The sequence below is a fragment of the Nerophis lumbriciformis genome, linkage group LG13 (assembly GCF_033978685.3).
Source record: "Nerophis lumbriciformis linkage group LG13, RoL_Nlum_v2.1, whole genome shotgun sequence".
Classification (NCBI taxonomy): Eukaryota; Metazoa; Chordata; class Actinopteri; order Syngnathiformes; family Syngnathidae; genus Nerophis; species Nerophis lumbriciformis.
This window is the reverse complement of record NC_084560.2, coordinates 15225091-15240420: the sequence shown is the minus strand read 5'-3', so window position 1 is coordinate 15240420 and position 15330 is coordinate 15225091. Positions and strand designations below refer to the sequence as shown.

General features: G+C 40.3%; 2 protein-coding genes across 6 annotated transcripts in view; both read right to left on the bottom strand.

The window, feature by feature from the left end:
• dync1i2a (dynein, cytoplasmic 1, intermediate chain 2a) overlaps positions 1–8716 on the bottom strand; it is a 49309-nt gene extending 40593 nt beyond the window's left edge. For all 3 annotated transcript variants that reach the window (XM_061971626.2, XM_061971627.2, XM_061971628.2), the window contains exons 1-2: positions 8586–8716; positions 4303–4420 (exon numbers count right to left, since the gene is read on the bottom strand). In XM_061971626.2, coding sequence (XP_061827610.2) covers positions 4303–4410 — 108 coding nt within the window. In that variant the 5' untranslated portion in view covers positions 4411–4420; positions 8586–8716. The remainder of the gene's footprint in view (positions 1–4302; positions 4421–8585) is intronic.
• Positions 8717–9882: 1166 nt separating this feature from the next.
• The window catches only part of LOC133613815 (plasma membrane ascorbate-dependent reductase CYBRD1), a 43477-nt gene continuing 38029 nt past the window's right edge, over positions 9883–15330 (bottom strand). For all 3 annotated transcript variants that reach the window (XM_072914452.1, XM_072914451.1, XM_072914450.1), the window contains exons 3-5: positions 13012–13220; positions 10336–10490; positions 9883–10261 (exon numbers count right to left, since the gene is read on the bottom strand). In XM_072914452.1, the coding sequence (XP_072770553.1) occupies positions 9991–10261; positions 10336–10490; positions 13012–13220 (635 nt within the window). In that variant the 3' untranslated portion in view covers positions 9883–9990. The remainder of the gene's footprint in view (positions 10262–10335; positions 10491–13011; positions 13221–15330) is intronic.

Sequence of the window (15330 nt, the reverse complement as noted above, 5' to 3'; positions counted from 1 at the left end):
TGTTCCCGCACTTATAAGTAAAGGTAAGACCATAATAACGTTTTTTTTATTAAATGTGCTTTTTTGTGTTCTACAGTTTGTATGTGTAAAGTTAAAGTTAAGTTAAAGTACCAATGATTGTCACACACACTAGGTGTGGTGAAATTTGTTCTCTGCATTTGACCCATCCCCTTGATAACCCCCTGGGAGGTGAGGGGAGCAGTGGGCAGCAGCGGCGCCGTGCCCGGGAATCATTTTTGGTGATTTAACCCCCAATTCCAACCCTTGATGCTGAGTGCCAAGCAGGGAAGAATGCTGGTATGAGCTTTTAAACATAACCCGTTAACTGCTGCCAATCAAATGGTGAATAAGATACTCTTTAGGGTTCATATGTTTGTAAATCTGACTATGATGAAGTCAGTGCCTCACCAGTCATGAACCTCACCGCACGTCACTGCTTTAAGTAGAGCTATAATGATAATATGAAAATGTAACATCACGGTTATCGTGATCAAAATTATCATTGCAGTGTTGGCGTTAACGTACTTTTTGTGTCTTTTTACGCATTGAAATCAGAAAGGACGCGCATTTCTGGAAGTCCGCGCGTGCCCGGGACGCGGATTTAAATTTTTTATTTTTTTTTAACTGCCTTTTTAACTGAAGGGTCAAAACTTCAGGATTGCTTGTTTTTTTTATCGATTATCACTTTCCGCCGGTGTTTTATTTTGTTTATATTTTCCAGGTCAAATTTCCGTCCCCGTTTATTGCGTTTTTTTTGGTCGACTTCAAAGTAATGAACTTTCCGGTAAAATCTCTTAAATTTTGCTTCGTTGACAGTTTTATCAATCACAAATACTGCATTTGCGGTATTAGGACTCCCACGTGTTATTGTTTTGGTCATGGCGAGAAATAAACCCAAGAAGCGAAGCTTCAATGAAAAGTGGCTTCAGGAGCCACTTTTCAGGAAATTGCTGACTTATGAAGATGGAAAGAGGTTTTGCACGCCATGTAAACGGGCTAAGAAAAAGAACACCTTTACGACCGGGTGCACTGATTTTCAAAGATCCAGCCTCACCAGGCACCGAGAAACATCAGTTCACAAGTTGGCCGAATTGACTGGGAAGCAGTCGACCAGCTTTTTTGGCGCTCTGAAAAGATCAGAGGAGGCAAGTAAAGACAGTGTTATTAGCGGACTGTGTAGTACTTGGCCAAAGAGAACCTTCCCTTGTCCAAGTTCCCAAGCCTGATTGAGCTGCAAAGGTCCAATGGTGCCAGCATACCGGCAGCTTATGGCCATCACCAAGCCAGAGATGAAAGGCTTGAGGCATTGAGTGCCACTCTGTTAAATGACATTGAAACTAACTTGCCAAATTCTAAGTTTGTTGGCATTATTTGCCATGAAAGTGTAGATGTGGCGCTTTTTAAAGGATCCATCCATCTTCTTCCGCTTATCCGAGGTCGGGTCGCGGGGGCAGCAGCCTAAGGAGGGAAGACTCTCCTCTCCCCAGCCACTTCGTCCAGCTCGTCCCGGGGGATCCCGAGGCGTTCCCAGGCCAGCCGGGAGACAGTCTTCCCAACGTGTCCTGGGTCTTCCCCGTGGCCTCCTACCGGTTGGACGTGCCCTAAACACCTCCCTAGGGAGGCGTTCGGGTGGCATCCTGACCAAATGCCCGAACCACCTCATCTGGCTCCTCTCGATGTGGAGGAGCAGCAGCTTTACTTTGAGCTCCCCCTGGATGGCAGAGCTTCTCACCCTATCTCTAAGGGAGAGCCCCGCCACCCTTTCGGTCATAACCCAAAGCTCATGACCATAGGTGAGGATGGGAACATAGATCGACCGGTAAATTGAGAGCTTTGCCTTCCGGCTCATCTCCTTCTTCACCACAACGGATCGATACAGCGTCCGCATTACTGAAGACGCCGCACGGATCCGCCTGTCGATCTCACGATCCACTTTTCCCTCACTCGTGAACAAGACTCCTAGGTACTTGAACTCCTCCACTTGGGGCAGGGTCTCCTCCCCAACCCGGAGATGGCACTCCACCCTTTTCCGGGCAAGAACCATGGACTTGGACTTGGAGGTGCTGATTCTCATCCCAGTCGCTTCACACTTGGCTGCGAACCGATCCAGTGAGAGCTAAAAATCCTGGCCAGATGAAGCCATCAGGACCACATCATCTGCAAAAAGCAGAGACCTAATCCTGCAGTCACCAAACCGGATCCCCTCAACGCCATGACTGCGCCTAGAAATTCTGTCCATAAAAGTTATGAACAGAATCGGTGACAAAGGGCAGCCTTGGCGGAGTCCAACCCTCACTTGAAATGTGTCCGACTTACTGCCGGCAATGCGGACTAAGCTCTGACACTGATCATACAGGGAGCGGACCGCCACAATCAGACAGTCCGATACCCCATACTCTCTGAGCACTCCCCACAGGACCTCCCGAGCGACACGGTCGAATGCCCTCTCCAAGTCCACAAAGCACATGTAGACTGGTTGGGCAAACTCCCATGTACCCTCAAGGACCCTGCCGAGAGTATAGAGCTGGTCCACAGTTCCACGACCAGGACGAAAACCACACTGATCCTCCTGAATCCAAGGTTCGACTATCCGGCGTAGCCTCCTCTCCAGTACACCTGAATAAACCTTACCGGGAAGGCTGAGGAGTGTGATCCCACGATAGTTAGAACACACCCTCCGGTTCCCCTTTTTAAAGAGAGGAACCACCACCCCGGTCTGCCAATCCAGAGGTACCGCCCCCGATGTCCACGCGATGCTGCAGAGTCTTGTCAACCAAGACAGCCCCACAGCATCCAGAGCCTTAAGGAACTCCGGGCGGGTCTCATCCACCCCCGGGGCCTTGCCACCGAGGAGCTTTTTAACTACCTCCGCAACCTCAGCCCCAGAAATAGGAGAGCCCACCACAGATTCCCCAGGCACTCCTTCCTATGACCTACATACAGGTGAGAATAATCAATTCAATTTGTCATATGCATGTATGCCCTGGCACACCATTATCATCATTTCATGACCAAAGCAAAATACTTTTTACACTTTTATACTGGAATAAATACGCCTACAACTTATTAAATGAAAATATATTTAAAAAAAATAAGTTAACATACATACATTGAAGTATTCTTAATTATTCTAGATCGTAGTGAACGGAAAGCCCTTGGTCATCTTTGCGCAGAATCGGCAGGTAGTGGACGGAAAAGCTAACAATTCTTGAAGCACCGCTGAGTTTTTTTTGAAGATTGGAGCATTGACCCGAAACAAGTTGTCGGCTTGGGTAGTGATGGGGAAAAAAATGTTGGTATGTATGTCTTTATTTTCATTAAAGCTTGTTGCTTTCTAGTTTTTAAATTTTTACTTAGATTTGTTGTTTTTGAAATTAATTAAAAAATGTGCATTTGTTTCATCTGACATCACATGGACAAAGATAAGACCTTCTGGAGGAAAGTTCTGTGATCAGATGAAACAAAAATTGAGCTGTTTGGCCACATAATTGGAGGAGAAAATGTGAGGCCTTTAATCCCAGGAACACCAATACTACCGTCAAGCATGGTGGTGGTAGTATTATGCTCTGGGCCTGTTTTGCTGTCAATGGAACTGATGCTTTACAGAGAGTAAATGGGACAATGAAAAAGGAGGATTACCTCCAAATTCTTCAGGACAAGCTAAAATCATCAGCCCAGAGGTTGGGTCTTGGGCGCAGTTGGGTGTTCCAACAGGACAATGACCCCAAACACACGTCAAAAGTGGTAAAGGAATGGCTAAATCAGGCTAGAATGAAGGTTTTAGAATGGCCTTCCCAAAGTCCTGACTTAAACGTGTGGACAATGCTGAAAAAACAAGTCCATGTCAGAAAAGCAACAAATTTAGCTGAACTGCACCAATTTTCTCAAGAGTGGTCAAAAATTCAAGCAGAAGCTTGTGGATGGCTACCAAAAGCGCCTTATTGCAGTGAAACTTGCCAAGGGACATGTAAGCAAATATTAACATTGCTGTATGTATACTTTTGACCCAGCACATTTGCTCACATTTTCAGTAGACCCATAATAAATTCATAAAAGAAGCAAACTTCATGAATGTTTTTTGTGACCAACAAGTATGTGCTCCAATCACTCTATCACAAAAAAATAAGAGTTGTAGAAATGATTGGAAACTCAAGACAGCCATGACATTATGTTCTTTACAAGTGTAAACTTTTGATCGCAACTGTATATGTATATATAAAGGTGGAAATGTAGAATAGGCACCCTATAATAATAAGAGCTGTGAAAATCAATTTTGAATCTGGAAACAATGTTTAAGGTTACCTCTTTCTTTTTGCGCTCCTCCTCCTTTCTTTTCTTCTCCTCTCGGATTTGTGCCAAACGCTGCTTCTTCCTTTCGAGTTCTGCCTTCAGCTCACTTTTGTCAGACATGATGCCACAGCTGTATTAAAAAAAAGAAATAGAAGTGTTTTGTGTTCCGTCCATTATATAAAGAAATGCACTTCAATTTCCTTGAACAGCTTAGGAGTTACACAAGTAGAGATATATTAGAAATGCAAAGGTGGTCCGAGTTATGATACTTTGATTGAAACTATATTTGCATGTTTCATTATTACGTTTGTAGTTTGCAAAGGTCTAGAACTGCATAACTGTAGGCTGATTTTAAAGTCTGATATTTGGAATATATGGTGGTAAGACAGGTGCAAAGACACTGCAATGTCCAAACCAGGGGTGTTTAAAGGGCAGCCAGCAGCTCATTTTGTATTACTTTATGTTTTACAGATAAAATAAACACGACCCGCAATGGAACATTACACAAACCCAAGAAAAAAATGGAACCGGCTTGAATCACCTCAAAATGGGAATGACAACCAAAATGGTGGCGAACCTACATGGTCTTTGGTGATTTCTGCACATGATGTACACATTTCTTGCGATATATGGTAAGTTAAGCCCTCAAAAAGGCTGAATTGAAATAGTATTAGTAAAGAATAATTATAAAAAAATATATTTCAGGCGGTTTCGACAAATTTGCTTTTGTTACCTATCATCACACAAAGATAGGTATAGGTGTGGATTTTTTGTTAAAGTAGTTCAGCACAGTGGTGTCCAAAGTGCGGCATGGGGCCATTTGTGGGCCCCAGCTCGAATTTTGTTGGCCCGCAGAATATTGTCGAAATAAAATCAAAACTACAGTAAAATGTATGAAAAAAGACCAAAAAGACAATGTAATGGAAAACGAGCTGAAATATAAGAATTATTACTGGATAACAGCAATATTCTTTGTCATAACAGAAAGCTGAGTATTGTCTTTTTTTTTTTTTTTTCAAAATAAAAACAAATCTAATGGCCCCCACATGCATTGTTGACTTTGCACCATGTGGCACTTGGTGGAAAATGTTTGGACACAACTGGTGTAAATACTCCAAAGACATAAGTAATTTAAATACCTACAAATAACATAAAAACAAATGTTCTTAGAGTATTCAAATTATAGATAAACCAAATGCAACTGGAAAAGACTTCAAGTTAAAACAGCTGAAATTAAATAAACAGTGAAGTGAAGTGAATTACCATTTATATAGCGCTTTTTCTCAAGTGACTCAAAGCGCTTTACATTGTGAAACCCAATATCTAAGTTACATTTAAACCAGTGTGGGTGGCACTGGGAGAAGGTGGGTAAAGTGTCTTGCCCAAGGACACAACGGCAGTGACTAGGATGGCGGAAGCGGGGATCAAACCTGCAACCATCAAGTTGCTGGCACGGCCGCTCTACCAACCGAGCTATACCGCCCCGAAACACAGCATGATCACAAACCCATGCAATGTTGCCAGGCTACCTTGACCGCCACATCTAAGGTAAACGCCTCTTTAAGGACATGAGAGAAAGTTATCTGACTAAAAAGTACATTATTGTTCTTGTCTTTGTTAACCACATGGCCGTAAAAATTGATTGATCTATGATACTGTACTGTGAACTTTTACGGTTAAGTGCTTTACAAAAAAATTCCCCTTTTAATTCTGCAAAGTTTATTCTATGAAGACAGATATCCGTTACGTCTGGCATTAGACTGTTATATCAACAGTACAAGAAGGAGCTTTATACCCACAGCCACAGAAGTGATCATTGGTGTGCAATACGAGTGTTGAGATGTTTTTTTGCTTTATTTTCTATATACATAGTGCAATCTGTAGTGCATAAGATGAATTATTCATTACTATTTTTTTTTGTTTTTTATTAGTATTTATCAATCATCAATCAATGTTTACTTATATAGCCCTAAAACACGAGTGTCTCAAAGGGCTGCACAAGCCACAACGACACCCACATCAGGGCAATGAAAAACTCAACCCAATGGGATAACAATGAGAAACCTTGGCGGGGACCGCAGATGTGGGGACCCCCCCTGGGCAACCGGTGTAATGGACGTCGAGTGGATCTAGCATAATATTGTGAGAGTCCAGTCCATAGTGGATCTAACATAATATTGTGAGAGTCCAGTCCATAGTGGATCTAACATAATAGTGTGAGAGTCCAGTCCATAGTGGATCTAATATAATAGTGAGAGTCCAGTCCATAGTGGATCTATCATAATAGTGAGAGTCCAGTCCATAGTGGATCTAGCATAATAGTGTGAGAGTCCAGTCCATAGTGGATCTAACATAATATTGTGAGAGTCCAGTCCATAGTGGATCGAACACAATAGTGAGAGTCCAGTCCATAGTGGATCTAACATAATAGTGTGAGAGTCCAGTCCATAGTGGATCTATCATAATAGTGAGAGGCCAGTCCATAGTAGATCTAACATAATAGTGTGAGAGTCCAGTCCATAGTAGATCTAACATAATAGTGAGAGTCCAGTCCATAGTGGATCTAACATAATAGTGTGAGAGTCCAGTCCATAGTGGATCTAACATAATAGTGTGAGAGTCCAGTCCATAGTGGATCTAACATAATAGTGTGAGAGTCCAGTCCATAGTGGATCTAACATAACAGTGTGAGAGTCCAGTCCATAGTGGATCTAACACAATAGTGAGAGTCCAGTCCATATTGGATCTAACATAATAGTGATAGTCCAGTCCATAGTGGATCTAACATAATAGTGTGAGAGTCCAGTCCATAATAGTGAGAGTCCAGTCCATAGTGGATCTAACATAATAGTGTGAGAGTCCAGTCCATAATGGATCTAACATAATAGTGTGAGAGTCCAGTCCATAATGGATCTAACATAATAGTGTGTGAGTCCAGTCCATAGTGGATCGAACATAATAGTGAGAGTCCAGTCCATAGTGGATTTAACATAATAGTGTGAGAGTTCAGTCCATAGTGGATCTAACATAATATTGTGAGAGTCCAGTCCATAGTGGATCTAACATAATAGTGAGAGTCCAGTCCATAGTGGATCTAGCATAATAGTGTGAGAGTCCAGTCCATAGTGGATCTAGCATAATAGTGTGAGAGTCCAGTCCATAGTGGATCTAACATAATAGTGAGAGTCCAGTCCATAGTGGATCTAACATAATAGTGTGAGAGTCCAGTCCATAGTGGATCTAACACAATAGTGAGAGTCCAGTCCATAGTGGATCTAACATAATAGTGTGAGAGTCCAGTCCATAGTGGATCTAACATAATAGTGTGAGAGTCCAGTCCATAGTGAATCTAACATAATAGTGAGAGTCCAGTCCATAGTGGATCTAACATAATAGTGAGAGTCCAGTCCATAGTGGATCTAACATAATAGTGTGAGAGTCCAGTCCATAGTGGATCTAACATAATATTGTGAGAGTCCAGTCCATAGTGGATCTAACATAATATTGTGAGAGTCCAGTCCATAGTGGATCTAACATTATAAGTGTGAGAGTACAGTCCATAGTGGATCTAACATAATAGTGTGAGAGTCCAGTCCATAGTGGATCTAACATAATAGTGAGAGTCCAGTCCATAGTGTGACCAGCAGGAGATCATCTTGAGTGGAGACAGGTCAGCAGTGCAGAGACGTCACCAACCGATGCACAGATGAGTGGTCCACCCTGGGTCCTGACTTTGGACAGCTCACGCTTCATCTGTGGTCACCGAATCTGTTCCCGTTTTATTCTGCCTTTTATCTAACATTGAACACTAGGCCTGTCAACAAGCAGCTAACATTAACTCTTCATAGCTGCACTATTCTCTAATGTTTAGCATTACTTTTAAACAAAATACTAAATATTTATGTCTTTAATTTCACATATAAAAACAATAATGTTAAGTGTTGAAAGCGCATCTTTATTTGAGACATCTGAGCTGACAAATGACAATTTTTTTTCCTCCACCACAGCTAAAGTTAGCGAAGACTCGCTAAAAGGATTAAAGTCGCTTACCAGTCCAGATAATAGGCATAATATATTCAAAATTAACAAATATGTTAGTATATAGTCAATCTTTACAAACAGGCACTAGTTACGCATAGCAGGATGAGGCCATTAGCAACTAGCTAGCACTAGCTCATCTCCAATGATCGCCACAAATGAAGCAACCTAACCTATCCAAACAGTGAGAAATAACTTCAACATTTAAAAAGATGTGATAATACAACTCCAGAGGAAATATCTAGTAGCCTACGCACCTTTTAACTCCACTTCGGGGCTGAAAGCTTTTTAGTAAAATGTCAAAACAAACTCGCTTCCAGGTTCCGGACAACGACAGCTGCCGCGAAGGGTCAAAATAGGCGATTGGCGTATGCGGAAGTGACGTGTTCAAATAAATACCAAAATAAAATATGTACGCAAAATAAAAAAAAGAATACAAAACAGATATACACGAAAATGGGTCAATGTTCTTACACTTCAATAATAGACAATATTATTACAAAATTGGTCAGAATAGTAAGATAGAATATTATGTGAGACTACTGCATCTACTAATCAGGAGCAAAGCAAATACCTTTATTTATTGTAATAAAAAAGTAGAGATGTTATGCTTTAAAATGTAATATCGGAAATGATCGGTATCGGTTTTTTTTTATTATCGGTATCTTTTTTTAATTTTTTAAATTAAATCAACATAAAAAACACAAGATACACTTACAATATTAGTGCACCATGCAACCCAAAAAACCTCCCTCCCCTATTTACACTCATTCGCACAAAAGGGTTGTTTCTTTCTGTTATTAATATTCTGGTTCCTACATTATATATCAATATACATCAATACAGTCTGCAAGGGATACAGTCCGTAAGCACACATGATTGTGCGTGCTGCTGGTCCACTAATAGTACTAACCTTTAACAGTTAATTTTACTCATTTTCATTAATTACTAGTTTCTATGTAACTGTTTTTATATTGTTTTACTTTCTTTTTTATTCAAGAAAATGTTTTTAATTTATTTATCTTCTTTTATTAAAAAGGACCTTATCTTCACCATACCTGGTTGTCCAAATTAGGCATAATAATGTGTTAATTCCACGACTGTATATATTGGTATCGGTTGATATCGGTATCGGTAATTAAGTGTTGGACAATATCGGGATATCGGATATCGGCAAAAAGCCATTATCGGACGTCCCTAATAAAAAGAGATAAATACATGTAAAAAGAACATATCGCATACTTACACAGGACACTGTATGTGTGTGTGTGTGTGCATTAATTCGAAAATCTGGACTTTATTTGACAAGCAGAAATTATATAACAGCCATTTGACTGAATCGTGCCATTTCCCAGGTAATAAAATGTGTACATGTGCGCTTCAAATTAACCGCCAAATAAATTAAACAAAATAAGCAAACTAACTTGCACACTAATGTGATTGCACATTTAATAAATACAATTTAAAGATAATAATTAAGCTACCAATTGTTGATGACTGAAGTGCTGATATCAACCAAACCTAACCCCCCCGTCCGATTTAGAGTTGGAAAAAGACAGAAACTTAAGTTTATTTTGCAAGACTTACAGCAAGAAAATGGCACTGATTCTGTGGAATAACCCATCCAACAATCTTACAGCATTGAGTTTTATATTTACTCATTCAGTTGACCTGATCCTCTAATTTATTACTCCTTCTGCGGGTCTCCCCAAAGGCTTCGCCCTCTCTTTCATCCGAGAGTTCAGACAAGGCCGGACCGACTCTAGTGCTCTCCTCATCGGAATGCAAAGTATGCAAGGTCTGTTCACTCGGCCGTTTCCAAGATGGCCGAGTGGCAATCCAGAGGATCAGAGCACCGAAAACTACCAGAAGGACTCCTAGAATGTTCACAAATGTTGCCTCGGGAGGGGAGTCCTTATACTTTGGGTTGCTCCTGAATGAAGAAAATAAAATGTAGTTGCACAAATGGCTCTCTCACTACACGAAAAGCATGTGTTCTTTACTTACAGGCCAAATATGAGTTTCTCAGTAATGCCCATGAGTGCCACTGCTATGACTGAAGCAAAGAGTAGAAGGCCACTGTAGACATGGATGGGCATGAAGGCTGCTCTCCAGGCTACAGGTGTGAATGGTATCAAGTACATGGCGACCCCTAAAACAAGCTTCAAGAAACATCCACTTGTCACACATCATATAAAAAAAATCTGCATTAGTAAACAATTAGTGTCACGATTAACTGTAACAGGGTATAAGGTGAAATAATGTACTGCACAAATAATACTCCAATAGCCAACTAAGTTGTGCAAAATCGTGGAATCACTTCTCAGTGTAATGCAGTGTAGCTCTACTACAACAACTAAAATAAACATTGTAGTTTTAAAGACATTTTTGATCTAATCAGATTGCACAAATTGTCATAATGTTGTGGTTGGCTCTTGTATCGTAGCTCACAGATGTCAACCATTTTGTTATATCTTCTCAAGGGACAATATGATAGAAATTAAACTGGGTATAACTTAAGAGTAGTCAGTATACAGCAGGCCTGGGCAATTATTTTGCTTCGGGGGGGGCAAATTTAGAGAAAAAAATGTGTCTGGGGCCGTTAATCTCTTTTTAGGAACACTAATACAAAACCTCACAATAATGTCTGATTGAATGCTAAAAACGTTATGACAGACCGCCTTAGAAAACAGAATGGAATTTTTTTTTTTTTACTGAATGAGACACCCAGAATGTACATGAAAATAAAGAATGTGGGGTTTACAATATTAACTATGAAGGATAAAACACTGAATATTGACAACATATGAACGTCACACCCCCTCTCCATCCACATATTTTACAATCAAGCGAAACACGACAAAAATGCAACAAACAGCGAAATATGAACGCGAAGGGTAAAAAATAAACCCACCTACAATCTGATATATCACTAAGTTTTAGAACTTTGTTGTAAAAATCTGATCCCTGACACCCACATTTCAAGCTCTGGAAACACTCTGTGGAAACGCTCCCCACCCACACTGCTTGGTGCCTCGTCTGAGCTGCTGTGACTTGCATTACCATAGTAACTAATTAGATGACTATAGTAACTAATTACATTACCATAGTAACTAGTATATGATGCAGATTCCAAGCATTGAAAGACTTGGTATAGTTGAAGACTTACGGTCATTAGAAAACATCACTGCACATCATAATGGCAGCTACACTTTACATCTTAAACATCTAAAAAAAATTATTTGGGAATGTCCGGCAGGCCAGTTTGAAAAGCTTAACGGGCCGCATGTGGCCCCCCGGGCCTTCATTTGCCCAGGTCTGGTGTACAGCTTGTATAGCAGTATACATTTCCTGTCCTCTACTCCTCCATGATGACATCACAGAGACGGTGGATGTTTAGACATCTTCCGCTTCAGAATGTGCAACACATGCTCAACAGGGTGGGTTCAAGTCTGGAGACACACTTGTCATCCTAAGAGTATTTGGGCTCTTTATCATGTTGGAAAACTGTCATGTGGTCCAGTTTCCCCCATAAAAAAGGGATCACAACATCACAGTCAATTTTGGTATTGCTTTCCTCAATGAAGCAATACCATGCAGCCCCAGATCATGATGCTACCACCACCATGCTTGACTGTAGGCATGCAGGACAAAATAAGACACAAAGGTCTTGACAATCATGGCCGTTTGTTGACTTATTTTCAGTAGATCTATACTGCCTTACAAGCAGTACACCAGGGCCATTCAACTGGCGGCCCGGGGGCCAAATCCGTCTCGGGAATGACATCCTATTGGACCCTGAGTGCAGTTAAAAATTTGGTAGACAAACATTTTTGCTCCTGTTGTATAGAGGAAATTGGATCAATGTAAACACATTGACTGATCCTTACGTTGACATTTTAGCAAACATTAAAAAAACGTATGATTTATATAACTGAGGCCTTCCTCAAGGCACCTCCTTAAGTCCTCTCCCTTTTTGGCAGTGACACATTTGTTTCGTAATGTGATTTATGTACGGTAACTAAAGAGTTGCTGCAGCTTGTCAGTTTGTTCAACGTATTTACCGTATTTTTCGGAGTATAAGTCGCACCGGAGTATAAGTCGCACCTGCCGAAAATGCATAATAAAGAAGAAAAAAAACATATATAAGTCGCACCAAACTATAAAAAAACTGCGACTTATAGTCCGAAAAATACGGTAGTTATACCAACAGTGATCCTCAAGGTTCCTTTTTAGGTCCTTTCATCATTTGGGCTATTTAACGAGTTCAGGTAAAAAAAATAATTGTTTTTGCATTTTTGCAGCAGATTCTTAAACACATGAGTGCTGTTATAGAGATGATCTTTGACTAGCTTTTTTGCAGATGGTCCTTAAAACCAGCAGAGCGCTCCAGGAACTAAGTAATTAGCCTGCAGGGAGGCGTGACGGTGGAATGAGGATGCCTTTATGGGGCTCCAGTCCTCCTGACTTGTCCCCTGCTCGTCCATTCCTCAATTTTAACTGCATGTTAGACACTTGGGGTTTTAAATATACCAAAATCAAATGTCTACTGTACACTGACTACTTTAAAATAAATCCATGTTTCATTTCTGGAGTATTCCTTGGTCAGATATACTGTTTGGTAAAAACAAAGTATACGACGTGACTTGATTTAATAAACCAGATGGAATAGAATGTGTTTACCTGCAGACAATACAATATCACGGCTGTCAGACCCAACCAGCTGTGCAGACTGTACATGTTGGGGATCTTGGCAGCGTTGTGGAAGTCAAAAACCGCCACCAAAGACACAACAGCAAAAATGAAGGCCACGAAGTTCAAGCCCGCGTGGATAAACTTCATTGTAAGTTTGCTGCACTGCCAGCTCCACGGGAGTCTGTACACGATGATGGCTGGAAAAGGGAAGAGTCGTCATTCAGTTTGTAGAACTATAATCCCCTTCTTTAAAAAAATGTGGATCCAATGAGATGCATATGGAATCTAATAAAATAGCTGAATAATACTGATTTTGATTGGCATATGTTTATCAAGGGCATTGTAGTTTGCAGTTGATACAACTAGAAAAATAACAAACAGTTCTACATTTACTACAATTACGTTTCAATCAGACAGATTATCATCTTTTTTTAATGCATTTCTTGTATTGGATCTCATTTTGCAGTGTTGTTCATAATTTAAAAAAATCTATTTGCAAATGTCATAGTCACACTGTGGTTACGTGAGTGTCTGATAAACAAATAAACAGCAACTGACAATATGCTGTGGTAAATCAGCCAAAATTAACCATTTCATGCATATTCATCCATGTCTTGATAAAAAAATGTTTTTTAATGAATGACATAAAATGAAAATGCCTGCAGGCATTACAGGCAGTTTGTTGTGCAAGTATTGTTAGCGTTATGTTGATCCGGTGGTGACAGGATGCAGAAGAAAACAAGTCAATAGGAAGACGCTAACGAGAAGAAATTTGAGCACAATCAAAGCCATATGAACGACATAAATATTGTGGCACTTCTATCTTAAAATACCACAATAATACTGTAACACAAAAGAATCAACAAATCCAAATGAATGTGGCTAAAAAGACATTATTTATTAACATGATGTTGAATGTGCTTAATAACTAATATAAGTGCATATATAATCATTGTTTTTTTTTTTCACTATTAATATCGATTATTTAATGGTGATATGCTATTCTTCATAATGACCACGAGTTGGCACTATTTTGGTGGGTTAAAATAACAAAGTGCGTGTTTCCAGCCGAGTGAGCTGATGCTTTATATTATAATGTGCATAAAGTACATCTTTAGCTAACATTTGACATTCCAACTGCACAACATGACGGTGAAGAAACGTGTTAGCGCAGCGTTGACAAAAACGTTTTTAAAACACGATATTGCCCGATAGCATCTAAAATCCAAAAAGGCGTTTTTTTTTCATTATTTGTCCTTTTGAGTCCATCCATCAATCCATTTTCTACGGCTTGTTACTCTCGGTGTCGCAAATACTGCGGCATGGTCATGCGCAATACAACGTAAACCGTTGGCCAACCAAAAAGTAACCACAGAACACTATAGTGTTCTGTGGTTACTTTTTGGTTGGCCAAGCGGACGTGACGACAGGCTGTCCCCACTCAGATCCGCACGGACCGGGAGGGGGCGTGCCTTAAGTCCGGCTGGAAATCGGGAGAAATTTGGAGAATGGTTGTCCCAGGGAGAGGCACTGAAATTCGGGAGGGTTGGCAAGTATGAGATATTCTCACTTCTTTTCTTTTGTCGAGCACAAAGAAAAGAATATTTTAGTTAAATGGAAGTTGTGTCTTGGATCAAAGATCCCGTCTCCTGCCCAAAACAACAATTCAAATCTGCCTGGTTAGGCTCTGTGTATGTCACGTGTGCCTTCCTTAGGTGAAGCCAGGTTTACAGCTATGTTGTTGATTGATTGAAACTTTTATTAGTAGATTCTGTACAATTGACCACTAAATGGTAACACCCAAATAAGTTTTTTAACTTGTTTAAGTCGGGGTCCACTTAAATTGATTCATGATACAGATATATACTATCAAATATATACTATCATCATAATACAGTCATCACACAAGATAATCATCAGGGTATATACATTGAATTATTTACATTATTTACAATCCGGGGTGTGGGATATGGAGGGGGGGTGGGAGGGGGTTACGTTTGGTTGGTATCAACACTTCAGTCATCAACAATTGCATCATCAGAGAAATGGACATTGAAACAGTGTAGGACTGACTTGGTAGGCTATGTATAGCAAGTAGTGGACACAGAGAGAGAGATCAGAAAGTATAAGAAAAAGTGTCTACATTTGATTATTTACAATCCGAAGAGGTATTATGTGGAAGGGAGGGTGTTAGTTTAGGGTTGTAGTTGCCTGGAGGTGTTCTTTTAGTGCGGTTTTGAAGGAGGATAGAGATGCCCTTTCTTTTACACCTGTTGGGAGTGCATTCCATATTGAAGTGCATAGAAA